Source organism: Pongo pygmaeus, chromosome 11 (genome assembly GCF_028885625.2).
Source record: "Pongo pygmaeus isolate AG05252 chromosome 11, NHGRI_mPonPyg2-v2.0_pri, whole genome shotgun sequence".
Taxonomy (NCBI): domain Eukaryota; kingdom Metazoa; phylum Chordata; class Mammalia; order Primates; family Hominidae; genus Pongo; species Pongo pygmaeus.
In genome coordinates this window covers 106,069,418-106,094,933 of record NC_072384.2, presented here as the reverse complement: position 1 = coordinate 106,094,933, position 25,516 = coordinate 106,069,418, and the positions used below count along the sequence as shown (strand labels likewise).

General features: G+C 45.3%; 1 protein-coding gene across 9 annotated transcripts in view; it reads right to left on the bottom strand.

The window, feature by feature from the left end:
• Positions 1-25,516, bottom strand: part of NRP2 (neuropilin 2) — a 115,754-nt gene that overhangs the window by 23,504 nt on the left and 66,734 nt on the right. For 5 of the 9 annotated variants that reach the window (XM_063647807.1, XM_054478837.2, XM_054478839.2 and 2 more), the window contains 5 exons: positions 24,459-24,575; positions 21,322-21,462; positions 10,334-10,596; positions 8,733-8,829; positions 7,500-7,520 (listed from right to left, as the gene is read on the bottom strand). In XM_063647807.1, coding sequence (XP_063503877.1) covers positions 7,500-7,520; positions 8,733-8,829; positions 10,334-10,596; positions 21,322-21,462; positions 24,459-24,575 — 639 coding nt within the window. Of the gene's footprint in view, positions 1-7,484; positions 7,521-8,732; positions 8,830-10,333; positions 10,597-21,321; positions 21,463-24,458; positions 24,576-25,516 lie in introns of all 9 variants that reach the window. The other 4 variants (XM_054478836.2, XM_054478838.2, XM_063647803.1 and 1 more) reach the window with 1 other exon arrangement.

Sequence of the window (25,516 nt, the reverse complement as noted above, 5' to 3'; positions counted from 1 at the left end):
GTTTCATTACCATAGCTGACAAAGGCCTCTCTCTCTCTCATATTTGTGGCCATCGTGGAAATTATGCATAGAATCAGAGAGGAAGAGAAAGCAAGGTGCTGGAAATGGCTCCTTGAAATGGCCAGCTTGCAAGTCAGAGTGAACTGGTGTCAACTCATTATTCAGGTCACCAAGAGGATCTGCTGCCTGGCAACCATCCTGCAGCTGGATTTTCGATATGAGCTCACAAAAAATGCACAGGAATCATCAAAGTGTTAAGGAATGCCCCTGGAGTTCCTCAGAGACATACCTTCTCTCCCCAAAGGGTGTCCTGGGGTTTGTCTCTGATTTTCATATGGCTCCACAGTGAGGGCCATCCCCTAATGAGGCTGCAGCTCACCCATCAAGAAAAGGGAGGTGATAAATCCTCAGGGATTAGCTTTTCCTCCAAAGAAGTACCTGACCAGACCACAAAGGTGGGAGCACAAATTTTTGTCAAGCAGAACATGGTCACAACTACCCACATTCCCTCCATCAGTACATCATCTTTGTTCAAAAGTCTGCTTTCCTTCAGCCAAAATGCTGGTTTCCAACACAAAATATACCACCTATGGCTTAAAGTGCTCAGGCTGAAGAAGGATAAAGCCTTCATGCTTCTCTTACAGTGTTTCTTATGATAAAAGACAATGTTACGGCACAATGGAGAGAATCAAGGGGACCTGCTGGAGGAAGGTGAAATCCTAGTACATGGATTACATATTTAGAATCAGAGACACAGACATAGTCTCTCAGAATCCTGCTCTACTTGAAAGACAAACTCCACTTTAAGTAAGACCCTCTTCTCCTTCTCTACTTATCCTTCTCTCCCCTGAAATTATCAACATGTAGAAAACTTCAGTGACAAAAGCTACTTGGGGGACATTATACTGGCTCCTTAAACATTTTCTTTGGGCATTTGTTTGGAGAAATGAGAAATAGTACTATGTGAATTCATGCTTTTAATGTTAAGAGGTTAGAAATAATGTTAATGTTAGAAAAGAGAGGATACGACTAGCAAACCCTTCCTGATCCCCTACAAGCAACTCTTGGTTGACTTGCAGTTGGGGGCTAGAAGTTTCTCAGAACATTCACCAGCTGAAAAGACTCAACTCCAAAGGCAGGTGGAGTGTGCTGGTTTAGAATCTGGCTCTGTTCTAGCCTCAGAGAGTTGTATGCTAATGAGGCTGTGGTTTGCCAGCTAGAGAAAAGGAAGATGATAAATCAATAGGGGTTAAATCCACACCCAAAGCACCTTCCCAGACAACAGCAGCAATCCAATGAATGCCAGATGGACGGATGAATGGATAGGTGGATGGATAAATGGACGGATGGCATAGCGGAATATATTTGGACCAATGTTCAGACTCCCTGGAAAATGTTGATGACCTACTGGTACTTCCCTGGAGAGTTATTTTCAGAAAGTGCTAGAGATTTTGCTAGCTCATATGGCACCTCTATGGGAAATTAGAAAAAGGCGCCCACTTCAGGCAGATGTCACCTGCACCAGATGCCCGAATTGCTGAGTTGTGCAATTTTAGCTTCACTTGCCCCTTCAGCCATCTGGGGTGATCGAGCCATTGCTTGACAAAAAAGGAGCCTGGGCTAGGTGGGTGAAAGTGTAGGTGAGAATGCAACCTTACCTGGAGTTGGTTGATCTATTGACCTGAATTTTCCCTTTGATTGATCTAATTTCTACCGCTTACTCACATGTCTTTTTTCAACTGGAAAATGCTTTCAATTCCTGAACTATTTTTCATTAATTCCCACCCCAAATTCTAAACAAAGTTTTCCCATTGTGTGAGATAATGAGAAACAGATACTTAAAATAGTCAATAACTGAACTCCAAGTGCATTTGCAAGGTTGCACAGGCTCCCATCTGTAAAAATTCTGAGACCCCCTAGAGAAAAGCAATGCAAACACAAAGAATTTGAATTTTGAGAAACAATAAAGTTTGAGAAACCAGGCATGGGAGAAAATAAGAAAAACAATTACACATGAGGTAGTGTTCCTGTCATTCCTATCTGCAAATAGGGTTACTATGCAATTGGGAAACGTGTCTGTAACAACGGCCACCCTGAGTGGACATTTCCTGTGTGTTAACCATTGGTCTACGGGCTTCACATGAATCAATTTTGTTTATTCCTCATGACCCTTCAAAGGGAGACCTGAGGACTTGAGAGGACAAGTGATTTTCTCCTGGTTTCACTTGGAGGATAATTGTGGAGAAGGGCAGAGCAGCACTCAGTGAAACCCAAGAGATGGCCCAGGGTCCTCTGAGGAACTGTACACTGCTAGCAAGTGGCAGAGTCACGGCTGGAACCAGGTGGACGAAATCCCAGCCTGTGCTCTAACCCAGGGGTCAGCTCACTGTGGCCTATGGGCCAAATCCAGCCCACTGCCTGTTTGTGTAAATCAAGTTTTGTTGGAACACAGACACCCTCATTTGTTTACATATTGCTTATGGATGCTTTTATGCCACAATGGCAGAGCTGAGTACTTGCAACAGAGACTGTATGTCCTGTAAAACCCAAGATATTTACTATCTGGCCTTTACAGAAAAAGTTTGCAGATTCCTTGCTCTAACCAAGTAGGGAGGGAAGAGGAAACAGCCCTCTTCCTTTCTGCCTCCTATTTCTGTCTGAACCTGTCTGAGGATTGGCGTGTCTCAGTCAAGTCAGTTTCTCACTGAATCACTGAAATGAGAAAGCATATACTGTAGCTGCATTTATGAAATATCATCTGGACCTGGGGGAGTCACCCAGGTTTCCAAAAGAAGTGTTTTGAAAGACACCAAGGGTAAGCCTTCTCTCTTTCTCTTTCCAAAAAGGCTCATTGCATGTCAGAATTGTTTTAGGACGGGTCTGTCTGCACAGTCCTTTCTGTACAGGTTAAAAATGAAGTGCTGGTGAAAGAACATTTCAGATAAAAGGTTTATTTAATTTGTGAGATTAAACAAATGAAAAAGGTTGGCTCCTCTAGAGAAGTTTACAGAAGATAGTAGAAGAATGTGGTCACGCCCTCTGATGTGTTTGGAAAAAAGACGCACAAGCACAAAGGCATCCCTGAGAAATGACTCTTTCCATCTGCCTTATGAGCATGGTGTGGCGGGAGGCGCCGGGATGTTTTCAGTAAGTTGGCAGAAACCATGTGGATTGCTCCCACATCTAAGGCATTTTTAAATGCCTCCGAATTCAGATCTCTGACTGGCTGAAGTCTCGGACGCTTCACACTCTTTGGTGGCACTTATGCTACTTTCTGTAAACTGAGTCTTGTCCCTATGTTCTTGGAGAGAAAAGTTGGTGAAAAACATTTTCTTCCACCCATAGATAAGCTGACCTCGGCAGTTGTTTACATGAGTGGCAAACTGATGGAGAGGGGACGTGTCAGGCCTTTGTAGCAGGACAGGTGGCATGCTCCAGCGAACCTCACAAAGAACACCTCTGTGTCCCCGGGGAAGGATGGCCGCCAAGCAGTTACCCACTTCACACATCTGATCTCCATGCTTTCTTGCTCAGCAACACCTAGCCTTAATCTGGCAGCTGGAGACATAAGGGAGTGGGGGCAAGGAGGAGGATTCACACACTACAGCTGCCTATCTGGAACCCCGGCAGGGGTTAGGAACACTTCTCTGCCTTTCATCAGACGGTTATGTGCAAAAGCACCATTTAACTCTCTCTGCATCTCAGAAGTGCTTCTAGGAGAAGGAGGCGTGAGAGGAAGGGAGTCCAGGGAGAAAGGGAATGTGAGGCCAGGCCCCGGGATGGGGGACCTTACCCTGGCGGACAAAGCTTTGGGAGGCAGGCAATAGAGGGTGAGGGTGGGAATGGGAAAGGAGAGATGGGGGTGCAAAATGCAGAGATTGGCCAGTTGGCACCAAAGAAACAGAACTTAAAGCCTAAGGAATAGAGTCAAATGCCAGCCAGCATTACCCACAAAATGGGCCTCTCTTAATACTGCTCCCCTCTATGCCCAAGAGACAGCTGTGGATGTGCACTTTCTCCTGGTTTTGTCTGGATGAGAACTGTGGAGGACTGCAGAAAGGCACCTAGGGAGACCCGAGAAATGGGGCCCCTGGACCTTAGGAATGGTCTGAGTCATAAACCCCACATTCCCAGCCGAAACGGGAGATATTGATGTTCCTTTTAGCATCCACTAGCGTAGGACAGTCATTCTGAATCCTTCCCTCTGACAACCACCTTCCACAGGTGCACCCAGCTGGGATTTCCGTGAGTCTCTAACAGGTAGGGCACCAGATCGTCTCTCTGCCCCTGCTCTGCTCAGAAACCACAGCCTCTAACACGAACAAAAACTCTTGCCTCCAAGGTGAGCTGCTAAAAATAACCAGCTGGTCAACAACCCCAGAACTCTGATTATGGGCTTTATATATTTTTACTGGCTTCTTTATTGTTCTTGTTTCTTTTATTGAAAAAAGAAAGTATTGGGTAAGAGGAAATAATCCATCACCTTAATTACACCACTTTTCGGTTCTTTTCCCCCTCTATACACAGGGTTTTTCATTTGTTAAAGCTCAAATCCTAGAAAAAGATACATGACGGCACCATGTTTATAGCCACTGCTTTAAAAAAGAAAAGAAAAGAATGCACACCCAGGCTACATTGTTTAAAATGTGACTCATAACAACCACAAAAAAGGGTCTTTTTAAAAAATCACATGACAACACAGTTTATTCATTCTCTCTTCTCTTTCTCCCTTCTCAACACAGATCTCTTTTTCTTCCAGGCTTTTCTTCATTACTGACTCACATCTTGGCACACTGTGTGTGTGTGTGTGTGTGTGTGTATGTATGTATATACACACACACAGCAGAAAACACAGGATGATTTAAATTAAAATATTGCATGGCAAGAAATCAGTAAGAGGCAGAAAATGAAAGATACTTCAAAATATAAAAGATTGAGATCACCTAATAACTCCAGGTCCAAAGGCCACTTTTATTGTATTTCCCTAAAGATTTACCTATACATTGATTGCTCCTAAAGAATGAGATTACTTCTGTTGCATGATTAATTTATAAGGGAAAAGAAAAACACTCCAATTTGAAAAACATACTAACAATGTAAATGCCTATGGTTGGTAGTGTTTCAACATCAACTTCCCTTACCTTGCCTGCCCAAACCTGATTTCTCCATTTCCATTTTTTGAGTGAAAAGGCTGATTTTATGCCCTGATCAAGAGAGGACTCCTGCTGTCCCGACCATAAGACGAATAGTATATGAGTCACTAGGTTAGATGGAACACACAGTCCTCTCCTCTCTCAAACAGAAAAGTTTGCTCAAGGCAGAGTTGCATGCTGTGGTCAAACAGGTCTCAGCCAGAAAGAAGAGACCCATGGCACTAGGTTCATCTGGTTACCAACTCAGATCTCCATGTAAAATGTGCCAAGGTGAATGAAATTCTCCATTCCCAATTCAGATTCTGCTCTTTACTGTGTCCATTGGCCAAGTCTCTGCTCCTCAAGCCTTGGTTTCTTCTTCCCAAAGATGCTTGCCATCCCCCAGGACGAAAGCCATGGCCCAATCCATGCAACTTGTGCACTGCCTTTGCTTAGCCTCAAAGCGGCCCACCAGGAGCACCCTGGAAATTCTTACCTTCAAGTTACTAAGCCCTGTGTTTATTTTGGCTAAATGAGCACTGCCGCTCAGATGAGATTTTATGTATATATTTTTTACAAGAAAGCATGGATGGCCTGTGAAGCCTCATGGTAAGCACAGTTTCAAGGAGAATGTACGTGCCCTGGTCTGCTTATTCTCTTATGGAAGTGAAGCACTTAGCACTTAGCCACTGTACTTGTCAGTCATGGCCCGACACGGTGTGCACACAGAACAGTGTCTGCAGCAGCTGCTGGCACGTCTTTACCCAGCCTTTCTGGGAGATGTGAGTCTCCACAACCCAAAGAGAGTCAGGTGAAACAACATCCACAGGTTTCACTTTACCAACATAAGCATTACCTTGGGTCCTGAAGGTTAGAACTCGAATTCGACTGTAATCCAAGTCGTTCAGTTTGGCTCTCAGCTTTCCTTCCAATACTTTGGATTTACATTAACATAAACCTCACCCCCAGAGAGCACCAGTGTATGCACATGAATACTCTTAATACTTTTAGAACTGTGGGACAGGGAGTGGGCACGGGGTTCAGGGACGCGAAGAAGGGTAAGAAAGGCAATATATTCTATGTCGGTCTGTCATTCCCCTGTTGTCTGCAGCTTTGTTCCTCACTGGCTGTCTTAGAGCTGATGAGTGGCAAATTGGGTGAGATGATTTGGAGTCAGGGAGCACATCTAGGTGGCAAACCAGGAATTCATCTCTTTCTAGCCCAGAGCTGGACAGATTAATGAGAGTGAAGACAACGAGTCTAGACGGCAGATATAAAAATGGCTGCCCTTATCTCTGCAATGCTCCCACCCAGCCAGTACAAAGAGGGCACAGCAATCCTCACAATTGCTGGCGTCAAACAGGTCATGAAGAACCCCCACCATTCGATGAGGGTGTTTTTGTGTGCGCTTTTACACTCAGGCCAACTGCAGTGATGCGTTTAGAGTGGTTCCTAAATGTTTGGCATTAGAAACCAGTGTGGGAACTTCAGCAGTGTCAGCTAATAGGTTTGCAAAGGGGGCAAAATGTAAAATCTGCTGCACTGTAACAGCACAAACAACATTGCCATCACCCAAGGCTGGAGGCCTTTTTTTTTTTTAACCTGGTTGAGGCAAGCATCCCCAATTCTTCTCACTTTGCTCTGCTCTCTCTGCTTTCTTGGGGGAGAACACGTCCTTTCTGATTTTCAGTCCTGCATTTAAAGTGCATTCAGTCATCGAATGCACCTCCTTATTCCCTTGACTGGACACCAGGTCCTAAATCTGGTAACTCTTTCTCCTGAGGCACCACTTCTGTGTCTCTTTCCTAACTTCCTTCCCTCACAAGCGGCCTGCCACCGTACCTCACTGAGGTATGGTGACTGCAGGTACTGACTGCAGGCTGTACACAGAAGCCCCTCGGCTCTGTGGTTAACTGAAACCGCTGCCTTGGTACCCTAGAACTGGAAAGAAACCATCTTCAGGCTAAAATAAATCATTGTCACTTCATTTCACTTTTAATTTATATTGATTTTTTTTTTTTTGGTTCAGTCTTCCCACAGTCTCTCCTTTCTCACCACCCCTGCATTTTCAGCCTCATTGCTCCCCGTTGGACAATGCAAGGCTGAAAGGTTTATCTGTAACCTATTTGTCTCTATTAATAGGCTTCTAAACTTTAATTAAACAAGAGACAGTGAGGCTCTCAATCCCCTTCCCCGCATCTACAGGTGTTGCTAGTGCCATCTAGTGGCAGGAAGGTGTGGCGTCTCTTTTCTCTTGCGAGATTTGACAAATTTGGAGGTTGATTCCCCCCACCAAATTCACATCACATGGGGGAAGGAAAAAGCATGCAAAAAAAAAATTTTTTTTTTTACCTTTAAAATTCTCACCTGCAAAAGCTGAGATGGGTTCTGGAAAAAAACAAACAAAAAATTGGACTTAGTTAAAGGGAAGAAACAATTGGGTGAACATAGAGTGAATAATTGGATGAATATGATGATAAACATGACTGCACTAGGTTTTTTTGTACCACTCCATGGAAAGTGCCCCACATCTTCCACATGTTCTAGGCTGGCTCTAACACATCATCATCGTGGGGTGGTGGTGGCGGAGGAGGGGGGATTCTCAAAGTTGCTTTGGAACAAAAAGTCTTTCATTGAGAAATGGGTCCCTAAAGTATTGTAATCAGTCACTTACTGCTGATTACTTTCTCAGAGCCTGGATTACTTTGAGATGCCTGGGGCCTGAGAGTTGCCCGGAGGGACTGGGGTGGTCCCAGGTGCTTCTGACATCATCAAGCACACACACACCAGGGCTCGTGTGCCAAGAAAGGCAGTTGGTGAGTTACTGCAGCCACTCTGCTGACTGAAAGCAGCCTTCTTGCCTTCTCAGGGTTCCCTTCTCGGTTTGGGGAATGTCCATGGCTCTGATGGACACAGTCAGGGTAACCTCATCTGCAGGAGGATACCCTGAAGAAAATGTGTGCATCTCAGGCGGACTGGCTGCTCAGGTGCTTTTGACCAAGATGATGGTTATGATATCCTTCTCGTGCCAGTCACCTGGGCTGCAATGTTTAATTCTACAACAACTTTGGGATCTTGGGCATTAGAGGTATTCGTTTTAAAGAAAAATCTGAAATCTTACTTCAAATGCCACAGTTTGCTCTGCAATTCATTCACGTAAAATAACTACTAAGATAATTGTGTTATCACTCTTACATAACATATGTGCTATTTTTGCTCACCAGTGAAGCCTTCCATTAAATCCATCAAACCTTTCCAGCATATAATTTTGACTGGCAGTTGCTCTCATCCTCTAGCATTTTCTTTGCTAAAAGCTGGGGTTTGCTGATGGGGTCTTGGCACCCTGAACTTCTATGTACTTAGTGCATGTCTATTTCTGATTGGGAACAGGGATATAAGCCTCCCTCTCACCTCACACCCCCTCCCACCGTGAACCCAGCCTAAGACACAACTATACCCACACCTTACCTTGCAGAGACTGTGGCTGCCCCACCCACTGGGTAACGACTGCATTGGAAAATGGTGTCCTGCCTGCTCTTGCTTATCCCAGCCCTTGGGGTCTTATTTGAAAGAACCATGAAGAGACAGATATTCACATACCCATGCAGTTCTCCAGTGGGACATCAGTGCTTATCCGAATGTCATCAATGGCAATCTCTCCTGAACGTCCTTTCCCTATCACTCCCTCGAACACAATCTAGAAGCCGGAATAATAAGAGCCATGGTTAACTGAGTCTCCTACTCCAAACAGTGCAAGGATTTCCAAGTTTCTGTTAGCTGCAGTTTAAAGCGTGTGTGTGTGTGTGTGTGTGTTATTGCACCTGGTACACATCTGTTGACCACATGGCTACAGCTCTTGAAATCTTAATTTAAAATGAGTTTTTTCAAATCAAATGCATATTTAAGGGGATAAGAAAATATAACAAGGGGGTGGATATTGTTGTCCAGTAACTAGAATGTATTGATTAAAAGGGCCATAATCAGAGACTATTGAAAGGGGGGTTGAAACTTCCCTCACTATTTTCGAGGTTCCTGTTTCATAAATCTTTCAAATACCCAATCCAGGTATTTGAAAACTCAGAAGACACAAGTAGGTGGGGGTAATTTTGTGCTCCTTATTATAAGTTGCCTTAGGGCTTCATTATTACAACTAGGAGGAAAATAATTTGTTTTTTCACCAGCCATTTACTGAGCACCTACTATGCACTGGACATAAGGATAGTAACAAAACCTAGTAAGACAAGATCTCTGCCCAGAGAAGCTCACCCATCTAATGGCTGAGACACAAATGCAAACAGGTAGTTACAATACAACGCACTCAGGTGAGTAAGTGGGAACCCAGATGGGGGTGGGGAGGGTCTCAGGATGCCTTGCAACCTCAAGGGACAGGGACTGCAGGCTGTACACAGAAGCCCCTTGGCTCTGTGGTCTTCAATCATTCGTCATGCTCGCCCTCCCTAGGTTCCTCTCTGCAAACTAGCACATGTCCTCTGGCAAGCTGGGTGAGCAGTTGGCTGCCGCACCAGCCATCTGTTGCTGCTCCTCGTCTGGGCAGGAGAAGGTTAATGCTTTGGCTGGTTCTCAGTCACCTCTTCCACAGTGTGTCTACTCCTACCCAAGTTGCAACCACGGCTGAACAAACCCATCTGTGCCTCAGTCTCCTGCTCTGTGGGGCAGAGATAACAGAACTCCATTCTGGGAGCTGGTGAGAGAGAGAGAGAGCCCTCACTCAGGAGCCTCTGACGTCTGCCGGCCACTGAGCGCCAACAGCCCCCGCTCCCCTTCCTGTGTTCATGCTGCCTGGGACAGGTCTGGGAGATTATCCTATTTCCTCCCCAGATCTGAAGGGGCTCCACAGGCCTCTTTTCTTGTGTGTGGAGGGTTTGTTTGTGTTTATTTCTCTGGCTTCTGTGTCCCTTTGTCAGCCTACCTGATAGCAATCTAAAATAAAATGGAGAGGAGAAACATTTGTTGGAGAAGATTTCAGCAATATAAAAGGCAACAGGAGGAACAAAGAACCAAGTCTGGGTGTAGAGATAGGCATATTCTGAATAACAAATAAGAGTGTCATTCAGTTGCCATGGCAACGTGAGAAACACAATGAAAACAGTAGCGCTTAACCACGTTCCCTAATGATGAATGGACTCGCCCTTTGAAATATTGAAATACGGATCACAAGATTCCCTTTTTGCTCACCCCACCTGGTACTCCATGTCGTAGCTGGGCAGGATGATCCGCCCGTGCTTCCACTCGCCGCCCTGGTCCTCGCGGATGACCCACAGCAGCTTGCTCTCCTGGCTGGCTTCCCGCACCACCTGCAGCGCCACCCCGCGGCCGCCTGTGGCCTGGTACTGGAACTCCATGCACACCGGGCTTCGGGGCAGGTGGACAGGGGGGCTGATGAGCCGGGCATACTGGCCCTCTCTCCGGCTGTCACTCTGCAGCCGCAAGAAATTCCTGTCATCTGGCGGAAACAAACCCAAACAGAGGTTCTCGATAAACACTTGGGAAAGACACCAGTGTGCTGCTGTGGCCTCTCCAGGGGAAAGTTGGGACTGAGTTTCAGTGTCTTTGGTCTATTCATGTCCTTGTTCTCCAGGCTCTGTGACCCTTTCTTAAGGCTCCTTCAGAGCCTCGATTCAAATGCTGTGTCTTCTTAAAGCCCTTTCTTGAGTCTCTAGGTCAAATCGGTCCCTTCTGCCTATTTCTTGGTATCATTTCCTTTCCATCTCTTTCACATGGAGCACCCGGCACGGCTGCCTTATGTCTTGGCTGGTTGTGTGTGTGCCCTTCTCCTCCCTCTAGATTCTGAGAGGCCAGACCCACATCTTATTCATCATTAACTCACCTAAAGGACCAGTGCAATCTGATGAACTGAATTACAAGGGGACAGATTATAGGGGGTGAGGGGCTGCTAGATTGGAGGGTGACTATGACCAGGTGGTTGATGCTTCCAGCCCGGCCATCTTGGCTGGGCACTGTCCAAATGGCTGACATTTAAAACCTTCTGTCTCCATCAGTGCTCCTAGATGATGCTTGGGCTCTAGTGACTGTGACTCAGAAGCCCAGTGTCACCTTCAAGCAGAACAGAGGGTGGGAGCTGAAAGGGATGATTCAGGGAGGCTTGAACTTGGCCTTTCTGAGACAGCCAGGCACATATGGCTCCAGTGATAAAGGTGCTGTCATTATCATTAACAAAGGCTGTGTGTTTAGCAGAGAATATATGTGTTCTGGGAAATTAAAAGTTTACCAATCCAAATGTTTAGAGAATGGCCTTTTTGGCTGAGTAGTTTCAAATTCATCAGACACTCATGTGGAAGACCGAGTTCTTGTTGCCATTGGCAGACTACACGCCTTGCAGAACACAGGTGTGACCTGCACCTTCAAATCCAACTTGTACAGGACCATTCTGGCCACTCGTACAGAGAACAAGGTGGCATTTGGTGAGGAAATCTCACTACCTCTTTTTGGCCCCGAAACATAGGGGCATCTTAGGCTGAATACTTCTGCAAGATGGCAGGGCCACTTTTCTACCACATATGCAGCATGGAACGTGGGCATGTCAGATGCCTTAGGATCACGTTAGTGTGAGGTCATGTTAACCTGGGACAGGTGCACAGAGCTTTCTTACTCCACAGGGACGGTGAATATCCTGGACTTGTCAGGGTAGATGAGCTAGGATTCTAGAGCCTAGAATCAATGCAACACTCCCTGGACCGCTGCTTTGCTGTTGTTAATCCTGCTGACCTCACCTTTGTAGGTGAGAGCTGAGCCTGTGCTGGGCCTCCCATCAGTGGCCCAGAAACAGCTCTTTCCTTCTCGGCTCCCCAGCTGTCTCACCTACCTCCCTGCTCCCCTAAGCCCCTTCCTGTTTAGAGCCTCTGGGATTAGTGCTTCAGAAGCTATGATCCCCTGAAGTCAAATGAGACCAATTTAGTATGCGTATATGGGATTCCAGTTTGTGCCTCCTCAACCATACAAAGCCACATCTGTCTACATACCCCACAAGGTGTGACCTCTGCAAGGCCAAAATCAGCACAGATAACTAAAAGGCAGCTGTCTACAGAAGAGAATTAATAATGGTGTCTGCTGAGGGAGGATACACTGATGCCAAATCAGACCCTCAAAGATCTTCTAAACCTATGCTTCCCCTATCAGATCTTACTATTACTGCTGTTAATGATAATAATTAAAGCTCATTCTTGCATAATGCTTTACAGGTTACAAGCACATTTACATGCAATATTTCATGTCATCCTTTCTATATTCTTATGAGATAGGACTTACTAACCTTACTTTGCACATGATGGAGAAACTGCTCAGAAAGGTTAAAGTGATTTGTCCAAGGTAGAGAGGCAACTTCAATGGCAGAGCCCAGACCTGACTGCAGGTTTTCCACCTTCATGCAATAAGTTCTTTATTTCAGCTGCTCTGCAGGTAGCTTGCCCCAAGTCCTTGCAATCAATCACACTCTGTTTGAGGCAAACTGGCTTCCCCACTGGGCCCGTTGCTGCTTTTTCTCCTCTTAGCTGTAATTCTCCACTCCCCGAACCACCCCATCTACCCCGTCTCTTTGGCTAGTTCTTCTCCTAACTATTCTGGCACATGCAACATTAATCCCCTTCTTTTCTCAAGAACTCTAGCATTTACTGACTGTACTGCTGATTTTACCTTGTTTTTAAAAGGACTTCAGGCTATTTTCCATGGATTTCAGAAGGTAATCACTCATTGCCTGGCATTATAATTTAACTGGTTTTTTCGTGTCTTTTTTTTTTTTTATCACCCCAGTTATATTGTAAATGCTGGTCTTACAAATAATAAGGTTTAACATTGCTTCTTCTCTCTACCCCTAGATAGTGCTATATATATGCCACTCCTCAAGAAGATTTTGTTTCTATGAATGAATGGATGAATGGAGAATGACAAATACACGGTTAAAGAATGATATGAGGCTATACATTGGAAATGAGGACAGGAGAATCAGCTAGCTTCTCATAATCCCTTAGATATAATCCCTTCACAATTCCCTCTACCCTCCCAAGCCAACAGCCCCTTTCAAAGGTGAGGTGTACCAGTAATGACAAGGTGGCTTGTGGAAGCACCCAGTGTACCGAGACACCAGTGAGAACCCTTTAAATGCTCCTACGCTCCCGGTAATTTCCAAGCCCTTACTGTTGCCACCTCATATATAAAGGAAACCAGATTTTAGAGATTTATTATTCAGCCTTCTTCCTTCACAGTTTCGCAAATAAGACCCACTTGCTGCCTGAAAATTGTTTGGCAGAGATACTGTCACTTGTGTGAATTTACATTCTTAAGCAGCAGGGAAATCATGGCATCATGGTTAGAATTTGGTAAGTAAAATGTGCGTGGAGGTGTGAAGAAATGGGCTGAATGGATTGTATCTGGGTCTGTTCTATTTACCCATCCTGTTACTAAAACTCCAGGTACAGCCAGGCCAAAGGTTTCACAGTCTGCCCCTTCCAGTGATCCACCTTCCCAGGTAGCCCCTTCCCCTCTCCTCTCCTTTCTTCTTCTCTCCCCTCTCCCTCTTACAATAAAATGACAATCTCTATGCATGATTTAAGGGACCACTGCAAGACCAGGGAGTTAATGCTAGTGGCATGCTTAGCACAAGCAGCTGAAGGATCATAATTCAGTGCTGACATCTGAGCTAATCCACTAGTTTGCAGAATCTCCAGACGAGCAGGCCTCTGGATTTCACTTCGTTAAATCATTTGTGCCCCACTTGTCTGTTAAGTGCTATGAGCTCCAGGGAAGAAAGATGATATGTAAATTTAAGGAATTAGCAGTAGACATCAGTCAGAGAGATGCTGAGCTGCAAAGCGCCTGTCACTGACAGAGGCCTGATTAGAACCAGGGACATCATGAAGGAATGACTCAGACCAGGAAAAGCCCAAGGAAGGGAGAAGAAGAGCAGGGGGAAAGGAATGAACACATTGAACACCTGCTGCCTGTGTGCGATCATACGGGAGGCTTTACCTGCCCCCACTGATGTCACCTTCCCTGTGAAATCTAGCCCTGCAAAATAAATACCATCTTCTCCATTTTCACCAAAAAGAAACTGAGGATCAGAGAATTGGAGTGATGTAGGATTTGAATCCTCATTGGACTGAGTAAACCTGCCAGAGCATAGCTTCTCATCTGGGTTGAACTCCCAGCCTAACTCACTAAGCTTTTAAAGCCTGTCTTTCCATCTGTAAAATGGATACAAAGACAGTGTTACTGCGTAGAGTTGGGGGAAGAGTAAATGGAATGAGCCATGAAAAGCGCTTTGCACAATAACATGGACACATTAAGAGCTCAGGAAAAGTTATTACTATTAATATCACTCTACACACTCCCTCCTATGCTTGCCTTTATTTTACTTGGAAACAAAAAGGATAAAAAGACCACCAATAACCCAGGAAGGCCAATCCAAGACTCAAAAAGAAGTATGTTTGGCATGAGGGCAGTAAAGATGTTCTCTGGAATAAGACTGGTTTCCCTTATCTGCTCTTTCTCCAGAAACCAGCCAGCCCCAAGTTTTCCATCACCACAGGTCTTTTGTGTTGCTTCACAGTAGATGAAATAAAATATTACATGATCCTGGAACAAGAGTGGGACCTCAAGTGATCTTAGGGCAGGCCAGTCCTGCCTCCCAGAGGAACCGTGCCAAAAGCATCTGAGAACAGCTGTCCACCCTTTGCTTTAAATTCTCCAGAGAAGGAGTTTCCATAGGCCACGTCTGTAGTGTGTTTTCTAGGTTACAACCCTAACCATCAGAAACTTTTTAAATTCAGTTTAAAGTTTTCCTGCTGTCATTTAGAGACATTTCCTCCTTCTACCCCTGATGGAGCATAGCCAATTTCTGTTCTCTGACTTAGAGACATTTTCACTTGTGAAGAATTAAGACTTGTAGTCTTTGCTTCCCTAGGAACCCTTGCCCCTTCAAATGTCTACTTCCTAGGGCATGGTTCAAATGTCTACTTTCTAGGGCAGTGTTGGTTTTCCACTGACCCTTCTTCCAAGCTATTATAAATGCTTCAGCTCTTTTAAGTCATGGCACCCACACATAGATATTGAGATCAAACACGTGCTGCAACTGAAGTTTGTTCTTCTGGAATCTCCCGATTTATGGCCCACGACTGTCAGACACAGAAGATGTTCTAAGTATACAGTGGCTACTGATTACTTGGACCGTGAAAAGAGCTGGTATGGTGGGGACGGGGGGCTACTTTTTTATTTACTTGAACCTTGAGGTAAAGCCGTTTGGATTGTCAAGAGGTTGCCTGAACATGACAACTGACCAGCTAAGAACCAGCCCTGCCTGTTGGAAGCTGCTTTCTTGTTCTTGTAGCTGATGGCTATGATGCCGGCAATGGACAGCTTCCAAGAAAAAGACAATGGAAAGGAAATATGTTCCATTGCTGAAAGAGATTGAAGAAATAATGTCCCAGAGATACAATCCCTCTCCTCCTGGACCTGACATATTTGGGAGGCATTTTGCTGGGTCCTTGACCCAAAACATCTGTTGTTGCCAATGATACAGGGAAAACAATCGCCTGGGAATGAACAACAGGAGTTCAAAAGGGTGAAGAGGAAGTACGGAAGACAGGGCCGTTCAGCATTTTAACCTGCTGCTGTCTCTGGAAAGGTCTCTTGATATTTCACCTGGCGATTTATGGCTGCATCTGGCTTCAGCTGCTTAAGTGTCACGTGAACATGTGACTGCGACTGGCCCAACAGCAATGGAATCAGTTGTGTCTACACCTCACCAAACCCTGAAATAAATCACCCGCTTGATCCTCCTGGCTATCACAAAGCCAAACACACCATCTGTCCAACACGCACATCTCCTGGCTAGCATCTTGCCCTCCTACTAGAACGACCATCTGAAAGAATATTTAGTGCTGTAGGAGATGTAGTCTCTTTGCATAGTCCATGCTTAAAACATGAGTCAGCCCTCAGCTGGCCTTCCAAGGTCTGCCTATCTCTGCTAAGGTCCTCAAATTAGCAACCAGTTAAGGGAAACACTGACTTTGGATAAACTTAGCAAGACGTTCTCAAGGTTTACAATAGACCATTTTGTGGACATGAAGGTTTCAGTCCTAGTCCTTGCAGGAATCTACCCAGAGCTGTTTTTTCGCTCTGCCTGCTTTCATGAAGGTTTTGCCATTGAGGCAGTCTTGTCATTCTGCCCCTTCGTTATCAATCCACACACTGCTGGGGGACTCAATCAATCATGATTTGCAGGAAAAAAAAAAGGGTAAAGAAAGCTTCTTTCTGCTGTTATTTTTTTCTGCAAAGCCAGGGATGTTTTTCTGCCTTCCTTAAAGAAGGGCCTCTATCCTTTTCTTTTCCAGTTGAAATTATTCCTTGACTATTGGCTTTCTTTTAGCTAAGCTGCTCCTGATCTTTAATTATCTATCATGGTTCAGAGCCCAGGAAGTTCTGTCTCTGGATTTGCAGTGTCTGTGCCCCAGCCAAGCCACAGCAACCTCTTTCTGAAGACAGTTCAATCTAACAGCAATCATTGGATTGTTTGCTGCCATCGGTCCCACCTGATCTTTTGAACTCAGAGATGCTTTTCAATTCAGTCACCACTTGCTCACTGTCAAAAATCAAGCCCATTATGAGTAAATTCACTCATCAATTATTTCCTCTGATTTCTCTGCAACCATCCACTCACCATACCCATCCACACTTCACTTAATCTTCTTGTGTGCGCCTCCACAGTGAATCACGGCTAAGGTCTCCCACTCTAACGGAATTCATTCAATGGCCCAATCTGCATCAAAATAGCCCCAATGAGGTGTCAACAATCTTACCACTTACATTTGAAGGAATAGCCAGCCACCGTTTGTAAAATTTGGGTATTTTATAACATTAAGATTCTCGACTTACTCCCACTTGAGCTTGTTTTTGAACCTAGAGTAAAGGTTCTGTTCCTTCAATCCCATAGGCTTTGACTAGGCAGTCAAAGCTCTGTTCAATATCAGCTTTGCTTGTTTTCTTTCTGTCTACCACTTTCATGATTGAAAGTCATTGAAGTAATACTGTAATCAGATTTCACAAGGCCAACCCATGAATAAAAGAGCACACATTTAGGGGGAACACACACTGGAGGATTCTGAAGCTGACCTGGCCTAGTACCCTTTATCTCGTCTTCTTTGTCTCATTCCTGACAAAAATAATGATTACAATGACGACGATTATTGACCTTACTTAGTATTAATATTTACTTACAATGCTCTTTTTGATTAACCACAATAGTTCCTACACCATCTAATGCCATGTTACTTGCTTACTTCACTGTAGTTATCCAGTGACGGAGAATGAGACAGCTATAAAGATACCAGCCACTGAACATTCCATCAAGGGATCCCAGAAAAGACACATCCCTCCATTACTTGCTTCTTGGTTCATACCAAAACCAGGGAACTAAAGTATCAGCAAGGGCCCCTGGAGGTTGCTCTCATGTGAATGTCCAAAGCACCAGAGCAGTGTTGTCCAATACATTCTGTGATGATGCCGTGTATACCGTGACGTGCCCTGTCTATGCACTGACCAATACAGTGTAGCTACTGTGCCCTTGGAATGTGGCTGGTGAGACAACAGGACCGAAGTTTTGGCTGTAATCATTTTAATTAATTAAAATTGCCACACATGGCTCATGGCTACAATATTCAATGCTGCAGCTTTAGATACCTGCCCGCCCTATGAGTTTTTGTCTCGGTTCTTAAAGGCTAGGCTCTGATCGTTCTCAAAACTCTGTCTATGTTCAAAGCACCCGAGAATGTAGGAAACATGCCATCTCCTAGTAAGGGGGTGCTTCCTATGTCATTGTCGCTACAGAGGAAAGCCAAAGTGGCCTCTTAGAGAACACTGAGTATTCCTCCACAGCTAGCAGGGGTCACTGAATTTGGAACAGGGTCCACAGAGGCTGGTGTGAACACACTCCAGGCAGCTAAGCCACAAGCAAAGAGCTAAAAACAGAAATTCTGATTGGCTTGAAAGACTGTCTTGAAAAACAAAAACAGTGGAATGAAACCAGTGGGTGTCTTTTCAGCCTTAGGAAACCCCTGGCCAAAAAGAACAGAACTAATTGCTTACTTAAAAGGAAAAGGAAAAGAAAAAAAAGAAAGAAAATATGAGAAAACAATGAAATCAGAAAATATCCAAGGAATGTAAGCAGTTTCCACAGGCCCTTCTAATCATAGGGCCCGTGTTGGGTACTTCAACACTGCTAGCTCCTCTCCCATCCACATTTCTCTTCACCCTGATGCCCCCCACACTTGACAGAGACACCTCCTTTCTTAAATTTCATTACTTCTGTTTGCCTATCTCATAAGGGGATGAAGCATATGGCACACGCTCGTGAAGAGTGGGACAGTCCCCTCTGTGGATGGCAAAGTGTGGCACACAACAGGCTTTCAGGCTGACTCCGTGGGCGCCAGCCGCTCTGAACCCATTAGCAGTTGCTCTGCCCCCAACCAAGCCAGCTGCTTCCCTTCTCCCCAATCCCCTCAGGGCCTCCCCCTCCTTTTTTTTTTTTTTTTCTATGAAGAAGAAGAAAGGACCACCCTGAACAGAAAGGGCTTTCTCTCCTCTCCTGCTTAAAGCCCAGTATCAAGCTCTGTAAGGAGAAGGAAAATGGGAAATACAGAGAACGGTTCATAAAGTCATCAGAGGATAGAGGGAAGGGCTCTGGGAACAATATTATGATTTTGTTTCCTGGAGGCAGGTTACAAGTGCCACTTTCCTAAACTTCAGGGATTCCTCTGGAATAGGAAAATAATTATTTTCCCTTTCAATATCTTAAGGGAGGAACAACATTAGATTTAGCAGTTCCTTATGGCCCTAATTTTCTCTCTGTCCCCATCCATTCAGCCAAAGGTTGGAATTCTGCCCACTTTGTGAGCTTGCTCTGAAAAGCCCTCCCAAACCACAGGGTATAATGAATCAACTGGAAGGAGGACAAAGACTAGAATTCCCAACTAGTAGCAAGGGTCAACCATAGGGGCTTTCGGGTGAAGGCCAGGACTGGACGAGGAGGAGGCGGTGGTGAACGGGTAAAGAAACAGAGGTCCAGGCCAGGGTCAAAGGGAGGTCACTTAAGCTCCCCTAGAGCTGTGACTCAGTAATTGGTGGCCTTGTGGCCTGGGTAGGGCTGCCCTCAGACACTCCCAGAGAAAATATGCTTAGAAGAGTCAAGGGAGGAGGCCAGAATCATTAGAATGAACCTGAGGATAGACACTGAATAAGAGCCAGCCAACCTCCCCAGCCTGCAGAGGACCCCGGCTATATCCTTTTATTCAAAGCGCCTCGGCTGAGGTACATACCACACAGACACACACACACTCATGCACAGAAACCACAAACACACTCATGCACACATTAACACTAGAATACCCACACCTACACAGACCCCACAAACCTTCTTTACATTCAGATAAAACATGGGGGTTGGGAACAACCATGAATTAATTGGATGCAGTCTCAAAGGAGTGGAAATGAAATGAAAAATCCAGGCTGGGTTATAAAAATAAGTATTTTTTCCCAACGTGCAGGAGGCTCATTATATTAATTAAACATTATTGCAGTGAACAGAGAAGGGAGGGTGATTAAGGCTGGACTGGGGTAAGTGTTCTCTTCTTTTGCCTGAGGCCGTGGTGATCTTCAGATATTAATCTCTCTGAGCACTCAAATGCTGAAGAGATAAACACTTGAAATATGAAAATGTTTTTCTCCGGATCAGGCACTGTGACCCTCCAGGGAAGCAAGTGTGGACTGTGTCAGGAGGCCAGCTCCGAGTGCTCTCCTAGCATCTGTCCCACTGCCCCCACCGGGAAGAAGGGACACGCCAGTGCTTGGGGTGAGAAGCAGTTCTAAGGAAGCCTGCAGAAGGGAAGGTCCCTTTCCCTCTTTTATTTTCTAGCCTTTTCCTATTGTACCCTGGCAAACTGATCTACTAAATTTCCAGAATTCACCCCCCTCCTCCCCAGTGCTTATGGAGGTCTCAGGTCCAGGCCAGAGGTACAGGAGAATTCAAAGTCACTCAGTGCTGTGCTAGAGCCAAGGTGTACCAGCTTGTGAGAGCTGCTTGTCAAGTGTTTTGCAAGCCAGTTATTAAATGTATTCATTAGTAAAAATTAAACTATATAAAGCAATAATTCAATAAATTGTATTAAAAAACAAAGGTAACAAATCCTCAAAACTCAGCACTTCCTAGTTATCTTAATACATTTTATCAGTAGCTATACTTCTGGAGTCATTTCTGTCTACTGTATTTGCACAATGGAAAAAAAAACTATTTAATGCTCTATTACTGACTTCTCAACTCCATTTCCATTGATGTTGTGTTGGTAGCTTAAGCTGAGCTATGGTAAGGGTATTTACACCACTGAAAGTGACAAACATTAAAAAGCAGTTTTTTTTTTTTAATCCCTAAAAAGCCTATTGTTAAACATTTACCATCATACTGCTGTGAAAGCACATAACAGCGGAGATAGCAGACAACTCTTGCTACCTGTTTAGAAGGGATAGAGGCAACCCCTTCTTGTCAGCAGTGCCAGAAGAAGCTTCTGAAATCTGGCTTTCTGAAACTAAAAGGGTGGGCTTAACAATGTATCCAGGACTTACAGCAATACTCTTCTAGAGGCCAAGTGCCAGGCAGCTCTGCTAGATACCCATGGGTGTGGCAGCATTTTGGTCCCTCAAATTGACTTGGTGTAGAAGCAATGGCACCCTCAGAGATGTATAATCAAACTCAAGGCCAGTCATCTCCCAATGAGCCATTTTAAGAACAGTACCCAACTTGAAGTTCACAAGGGGCTCTGTAATAATAGCAGTGGGTGCTGGCTATGGGAACAAGAGGACACTGACTCGCCCCATCTCCTAGGGCCTCCCAATTGTCTCTTCTTTCTTTTTCCTCTTTCTTCTATCTTGGCTTCCCCCTCTCCCTCCCAGCTTCCAGGCTGTGCTGTAATCACAAGAGAGGCTGGGAACCACCAACTGGCTATTCTTTGAGGTGACGTCTTGAGCAAAGACTGTGGTGGTTTGTGGGCAAAGAATAGAGGATTGCTGTGCGGTGGGAAGTTATGAAGCTTGTAAGGGAATCTGGGGCTGAAGTATGTGGAACAGGCTATCCTTAACTCTTTCGTCTCTTCACTCACAGCTGGCTTACCTGGAAACGTCCGGTCGTTCGGGCTGGAGCTGCTGGCCCAGGTGGTCCGGAGCCACTTGGCATGGTCATACATCCAACCACAGGGCTCCTCGGGGAAATCAAAGTTGCAATTGAATCCCGAAGGGAGCTGCAAATCTTTGTCTAAAAGGGGAAAACAATAACCCAAAGGAAGGCAAATGAAATGGGTTCAGAGAACAGCCACAGTGGTACTATTTAAATGGCTGGCAAGGCCTGAGTGGAGAGCAGAGAAAGAAGTGGCTTCCTTTGCTTATTCATTTAACTCATCTTGGCGATCGCTGGCTTTCGGGTCAGGCTTTGGTCTCATCCTTCCCAGGCATGAAAGCCAAGTCTGCCAGTGGTTCCCATAGTAAGCAATTATAAATGAGGCCACCAAATGGCTTCAGGCTCTAATCAGCCTCTTCTGTCCACCTCGGAGAGCAGACAAATGTGAAAATTGCTGTTCCCTAAATGCCAGAGAAGAATGTCTCCCCAGTGCCCTGGTGGAAGGCTGGCTCCCAAAAAAAGTATTATCTCATCTCCTGCCAACCTGGCTCTCAGAGGAGATGGGGCAGCCCATTAGCATCCAGAGAGACTGAAATCCCTGGGAGGTTCTGCCCAGTGAGGAGAAAGTGACCTCAGAAACAAGGAAGGCTTGTTTGCTACACTTCACCTCTTTGTGATCCGTCTCTATTTCTGAAGACTGGGACAGTCCAGCATCTCCATGGGGAGGTATGCCCGGTGGGAAATTTGGCATGGTAAGAGCAAATCGAAGGGACCAGACCAGCCAGCCGCTCAGCTCAGTGCTGACCAGGAGGAAAAATAATTTCCCATCATGCTGAATCCCTGGAGGCTGTGACCCGGGGAGATGGAGAATGCTTTCCCTATGGGAATCCAGGAGCTAATTACACAATGGTGTCCTCTCTGCTTTGGTGGTTCACCTGCCTGAGCCTGAAGACAGAACCAAGAGAGTTTCCTCTGAGGTTCCACCCAGCTCCAAAAATCCAGTATGAGCTCATGCCAAATATGTGACTAAGTGGGGGTGGTGTGGAGGTGGGGAAAGAGGAAATGGGAACCCAAATTTGGTTGTTTGCCGGCAGTGCCTGCGGAGACAGCGGAAAAATGTTGGCTAATGTTGGTAGCAGGGAGGAAGTGGGGTCTCTGCCCTTCTCACTTCCCTTCCCAGGGTTCTTAGAGAGGAATTTCCCTGGGGAAGGCTTAGAATTCAGGTTAGGAAGTCTAAAGGGACCCACAGACTGGTAGAAACAAATTACTCACCCTAGGGGTGAGGAGGGCTCACCTCATGGGGGGCAGGGCACTGCTGGCGTCAGAGGGAGGAGGAAGATTGCCACCAGGCCCTGTAAATGCCTTCCCTTTCCAGGACAGGATATTTAATGTTTGCCCACCCTTGGCCAAAGTCAGCTTGAGTTTAGAAGAGACACATGGAATCTATTACAGAAGCATCAACCTGTGGCTTGGAAAAGTCAGCCCTTAGCCCTTACCATCCCTTTCTCCTGACAATTTCTGAATTTCTATTTTTCCCTTCAAAAATATGAAGTAATTCAATATAGCATAAATCCTCTGTAATGTTTACATGTATACTGTATCTCAGGAACCAAATTCTGCAAAAAAAAAAAACTTTTGCAAAAAGAAAAGGGAGGAACCATCAAAGAAACCCCAAATGAAACAAACCACTAGAAATGGGAAAATCATATTAAAAATAAACTTCTGAAATTTTGCAGCAGAACCCTTAATTTTTCCTTTGATTGTTATTTAGCTAGAACCCCCACTCCAGGTCCCCCAACAAGCTAACTCTATAAATCCAATATAGTATATTAACTCCCTATGCATTCCACTTTGGCTCTCAAACTATCTGAAACATGTCTTGGAAGACTCTCCAAGTCTCCTTCTCTCCATAAAACAAAAACAAGTTCATTAAAATGTCAGAAATCTGTATTCACCTAACCCCGACCAACAGTGTCCCCCACCCACACAATAATACAAAAGCACAATCCCCAAAGCATATGCATTAAATTATTGCTTTTTCAGTCACATAACTTCAGCATTTATTCTTGGCTTTCCTCCCATTCTTCTTTGTAGCCATTTTCTGGAGTCATCCACTCCATCAGTGCAGTTCCTCTAACTGTCAAACGGCTGTGCTTGCAGGTTCCACAGATTTTGCCATCTACCTACATCTTTATGTCTCCATCACTTCTCTAGTCTCTTTGCCATCTTCCCTCATTTTGTTTAATGAACATTTAATAATGATCAGTAATTTACTGTAAGTTGAGGCTGTCAAGCTTAACATTCTAGCCAAAATGCCAGGTGTTCCAAAATTTGTGGTTTCTTATAAATGTCCTTATACTTGGTGACTTTAGCAGTATGATTTAAAATGTGACTGACTTTTGGATTCTGCCAATTATTGTTTTTATCTAACTTGGATATACTCCGAAGATAAATGAAAGGGATTTCCCATGTGATGGGACCCATCCGGAAATGCGGAGCCCCTGAGTTTTGAGGGAACGGTTGAAGATGCCTTTTTACATTTCCGCCTTTGTCTCTGATCTGCACTCCAGTTGTAGAGGATACAGTGCACTATCTTATAGAATCATCACTGTTATACTTTCTCAAATTGGTGGCGGTGAAAGACACAGGGAAACACAATTATGTCACAGCTAACTGCTGGATTAACCCAACTATCGCGCTCCATCACCCAGATGACCGCCGTATCTTCACTTGGCTGTAGCATACACACACAGCTTAACAGGAAAAACTATCAGAGCTGTGAATTCTAAGGATAAGAATGGTTTTCCTTTAGCGGACAAGCAAGATAGTGAGGGCTCAACAAATGAGACTTCTCAAAAGAGGAGTAGTTCTCTTTGGAGTCATCCTTGTCTCACCTGATGTCTAGTGGGTTCACACCAGTAGGGCTGTACTGGTTGTTACACTACCCAAATGCTTCTACATTGGTTGTAAACAGCCACTGCCCCAAACCCCTAAGCGCCCCCACCTCTTTTACCCCTTCCCTGAGATCCCCTGGATCTCTGATCTAGGGGACCCCTAGGTCCCTACCCAGCCACAGGCCAGTTCCCACTCTAACTAGTCGGCACCCATGCCATCTGGATGCAATATGTGCTTACCATCCTCAAAGCTGCAGTTCTCCCCACACTCCGTGGCCTCTTCATCGGTGGGATAAGAGGTGGTTGTCTCTTCGCTCTTCACAGTGGGTCCCAGCGTCTCTACCGTGGGCTTGGAGTCTGTGTAAGGGCAAAGGAAGATAAGAGAATGCTGTAGCAGCCTGTGTTGCAACCCAGCAGGAGGAAGACGCCAAACATCTCTAGAGAAGGAAAAGAAGATGCACACATGTGCACGAAACTCTGAAGTCATGTCCGTGTGCTGTCAATGAAGTCAGGGGCATGGCCATAGTAGAATGAGAATGGTTCTAGGTTGCAGAACCAGCAGTGACAGAGGTAGGGACACAAACCCACGTTCTTTACTCCACAGCAGAGGCCCTGAGGTTCGCACAAAAGGCCACGAGACAATAATGGAGGGGGCGACAGGCGACGCTGACTCCAAGGAAGGACCAAAGCACATTCTGGCTCATGTTTGCACAAAACTGGATGGACGGGAATATGGATTTAAAGGGGCTCAGATTCTATATGGTGAAAGTGATTTGGGGCTATGCCTTTAGGTCAGGGTGTGGCAAGTTCAAGTGTTTCCTGGATCCAAACACCTACTGTAAGTGAGGAAAGCAGACGTGGTGGTGACGGCAGGGGAAGGTTGGACAGAGAGGTGGTGGTGACAGCTGGGATCTTACATGCCTGGTTTAAAGGTTGCCTCCATGACTGGCTCCAGCAGATTGGGGCCTGGAGGGGAGGTGGCCCAGTGTGGCCAAGCAGGTCTTCCAAATATTTCCCCCTTTCCTTCCCCCAACAAGAAAGCAAAAATTCCTAAGTAAAATCTCCAGACTCTACATGTTGGCAACTTATTAAAAATGTTATACTAAGTAGCACATAATGAACCCTGGCTAGGCCATACCTGGCTGCAGGCAGGGGGTTCTGACCTCAGCTCTAGGTGATTCATTCACCTATTCATTTGCTTATTTGCTCATGCCCGTCATTCATTCAGCAACTATTGAGGGAGTGAATGGAGCTATGAGTCAAGCCCTGGGTGGGGTGAAAGGGGTTCTGGAAACTGG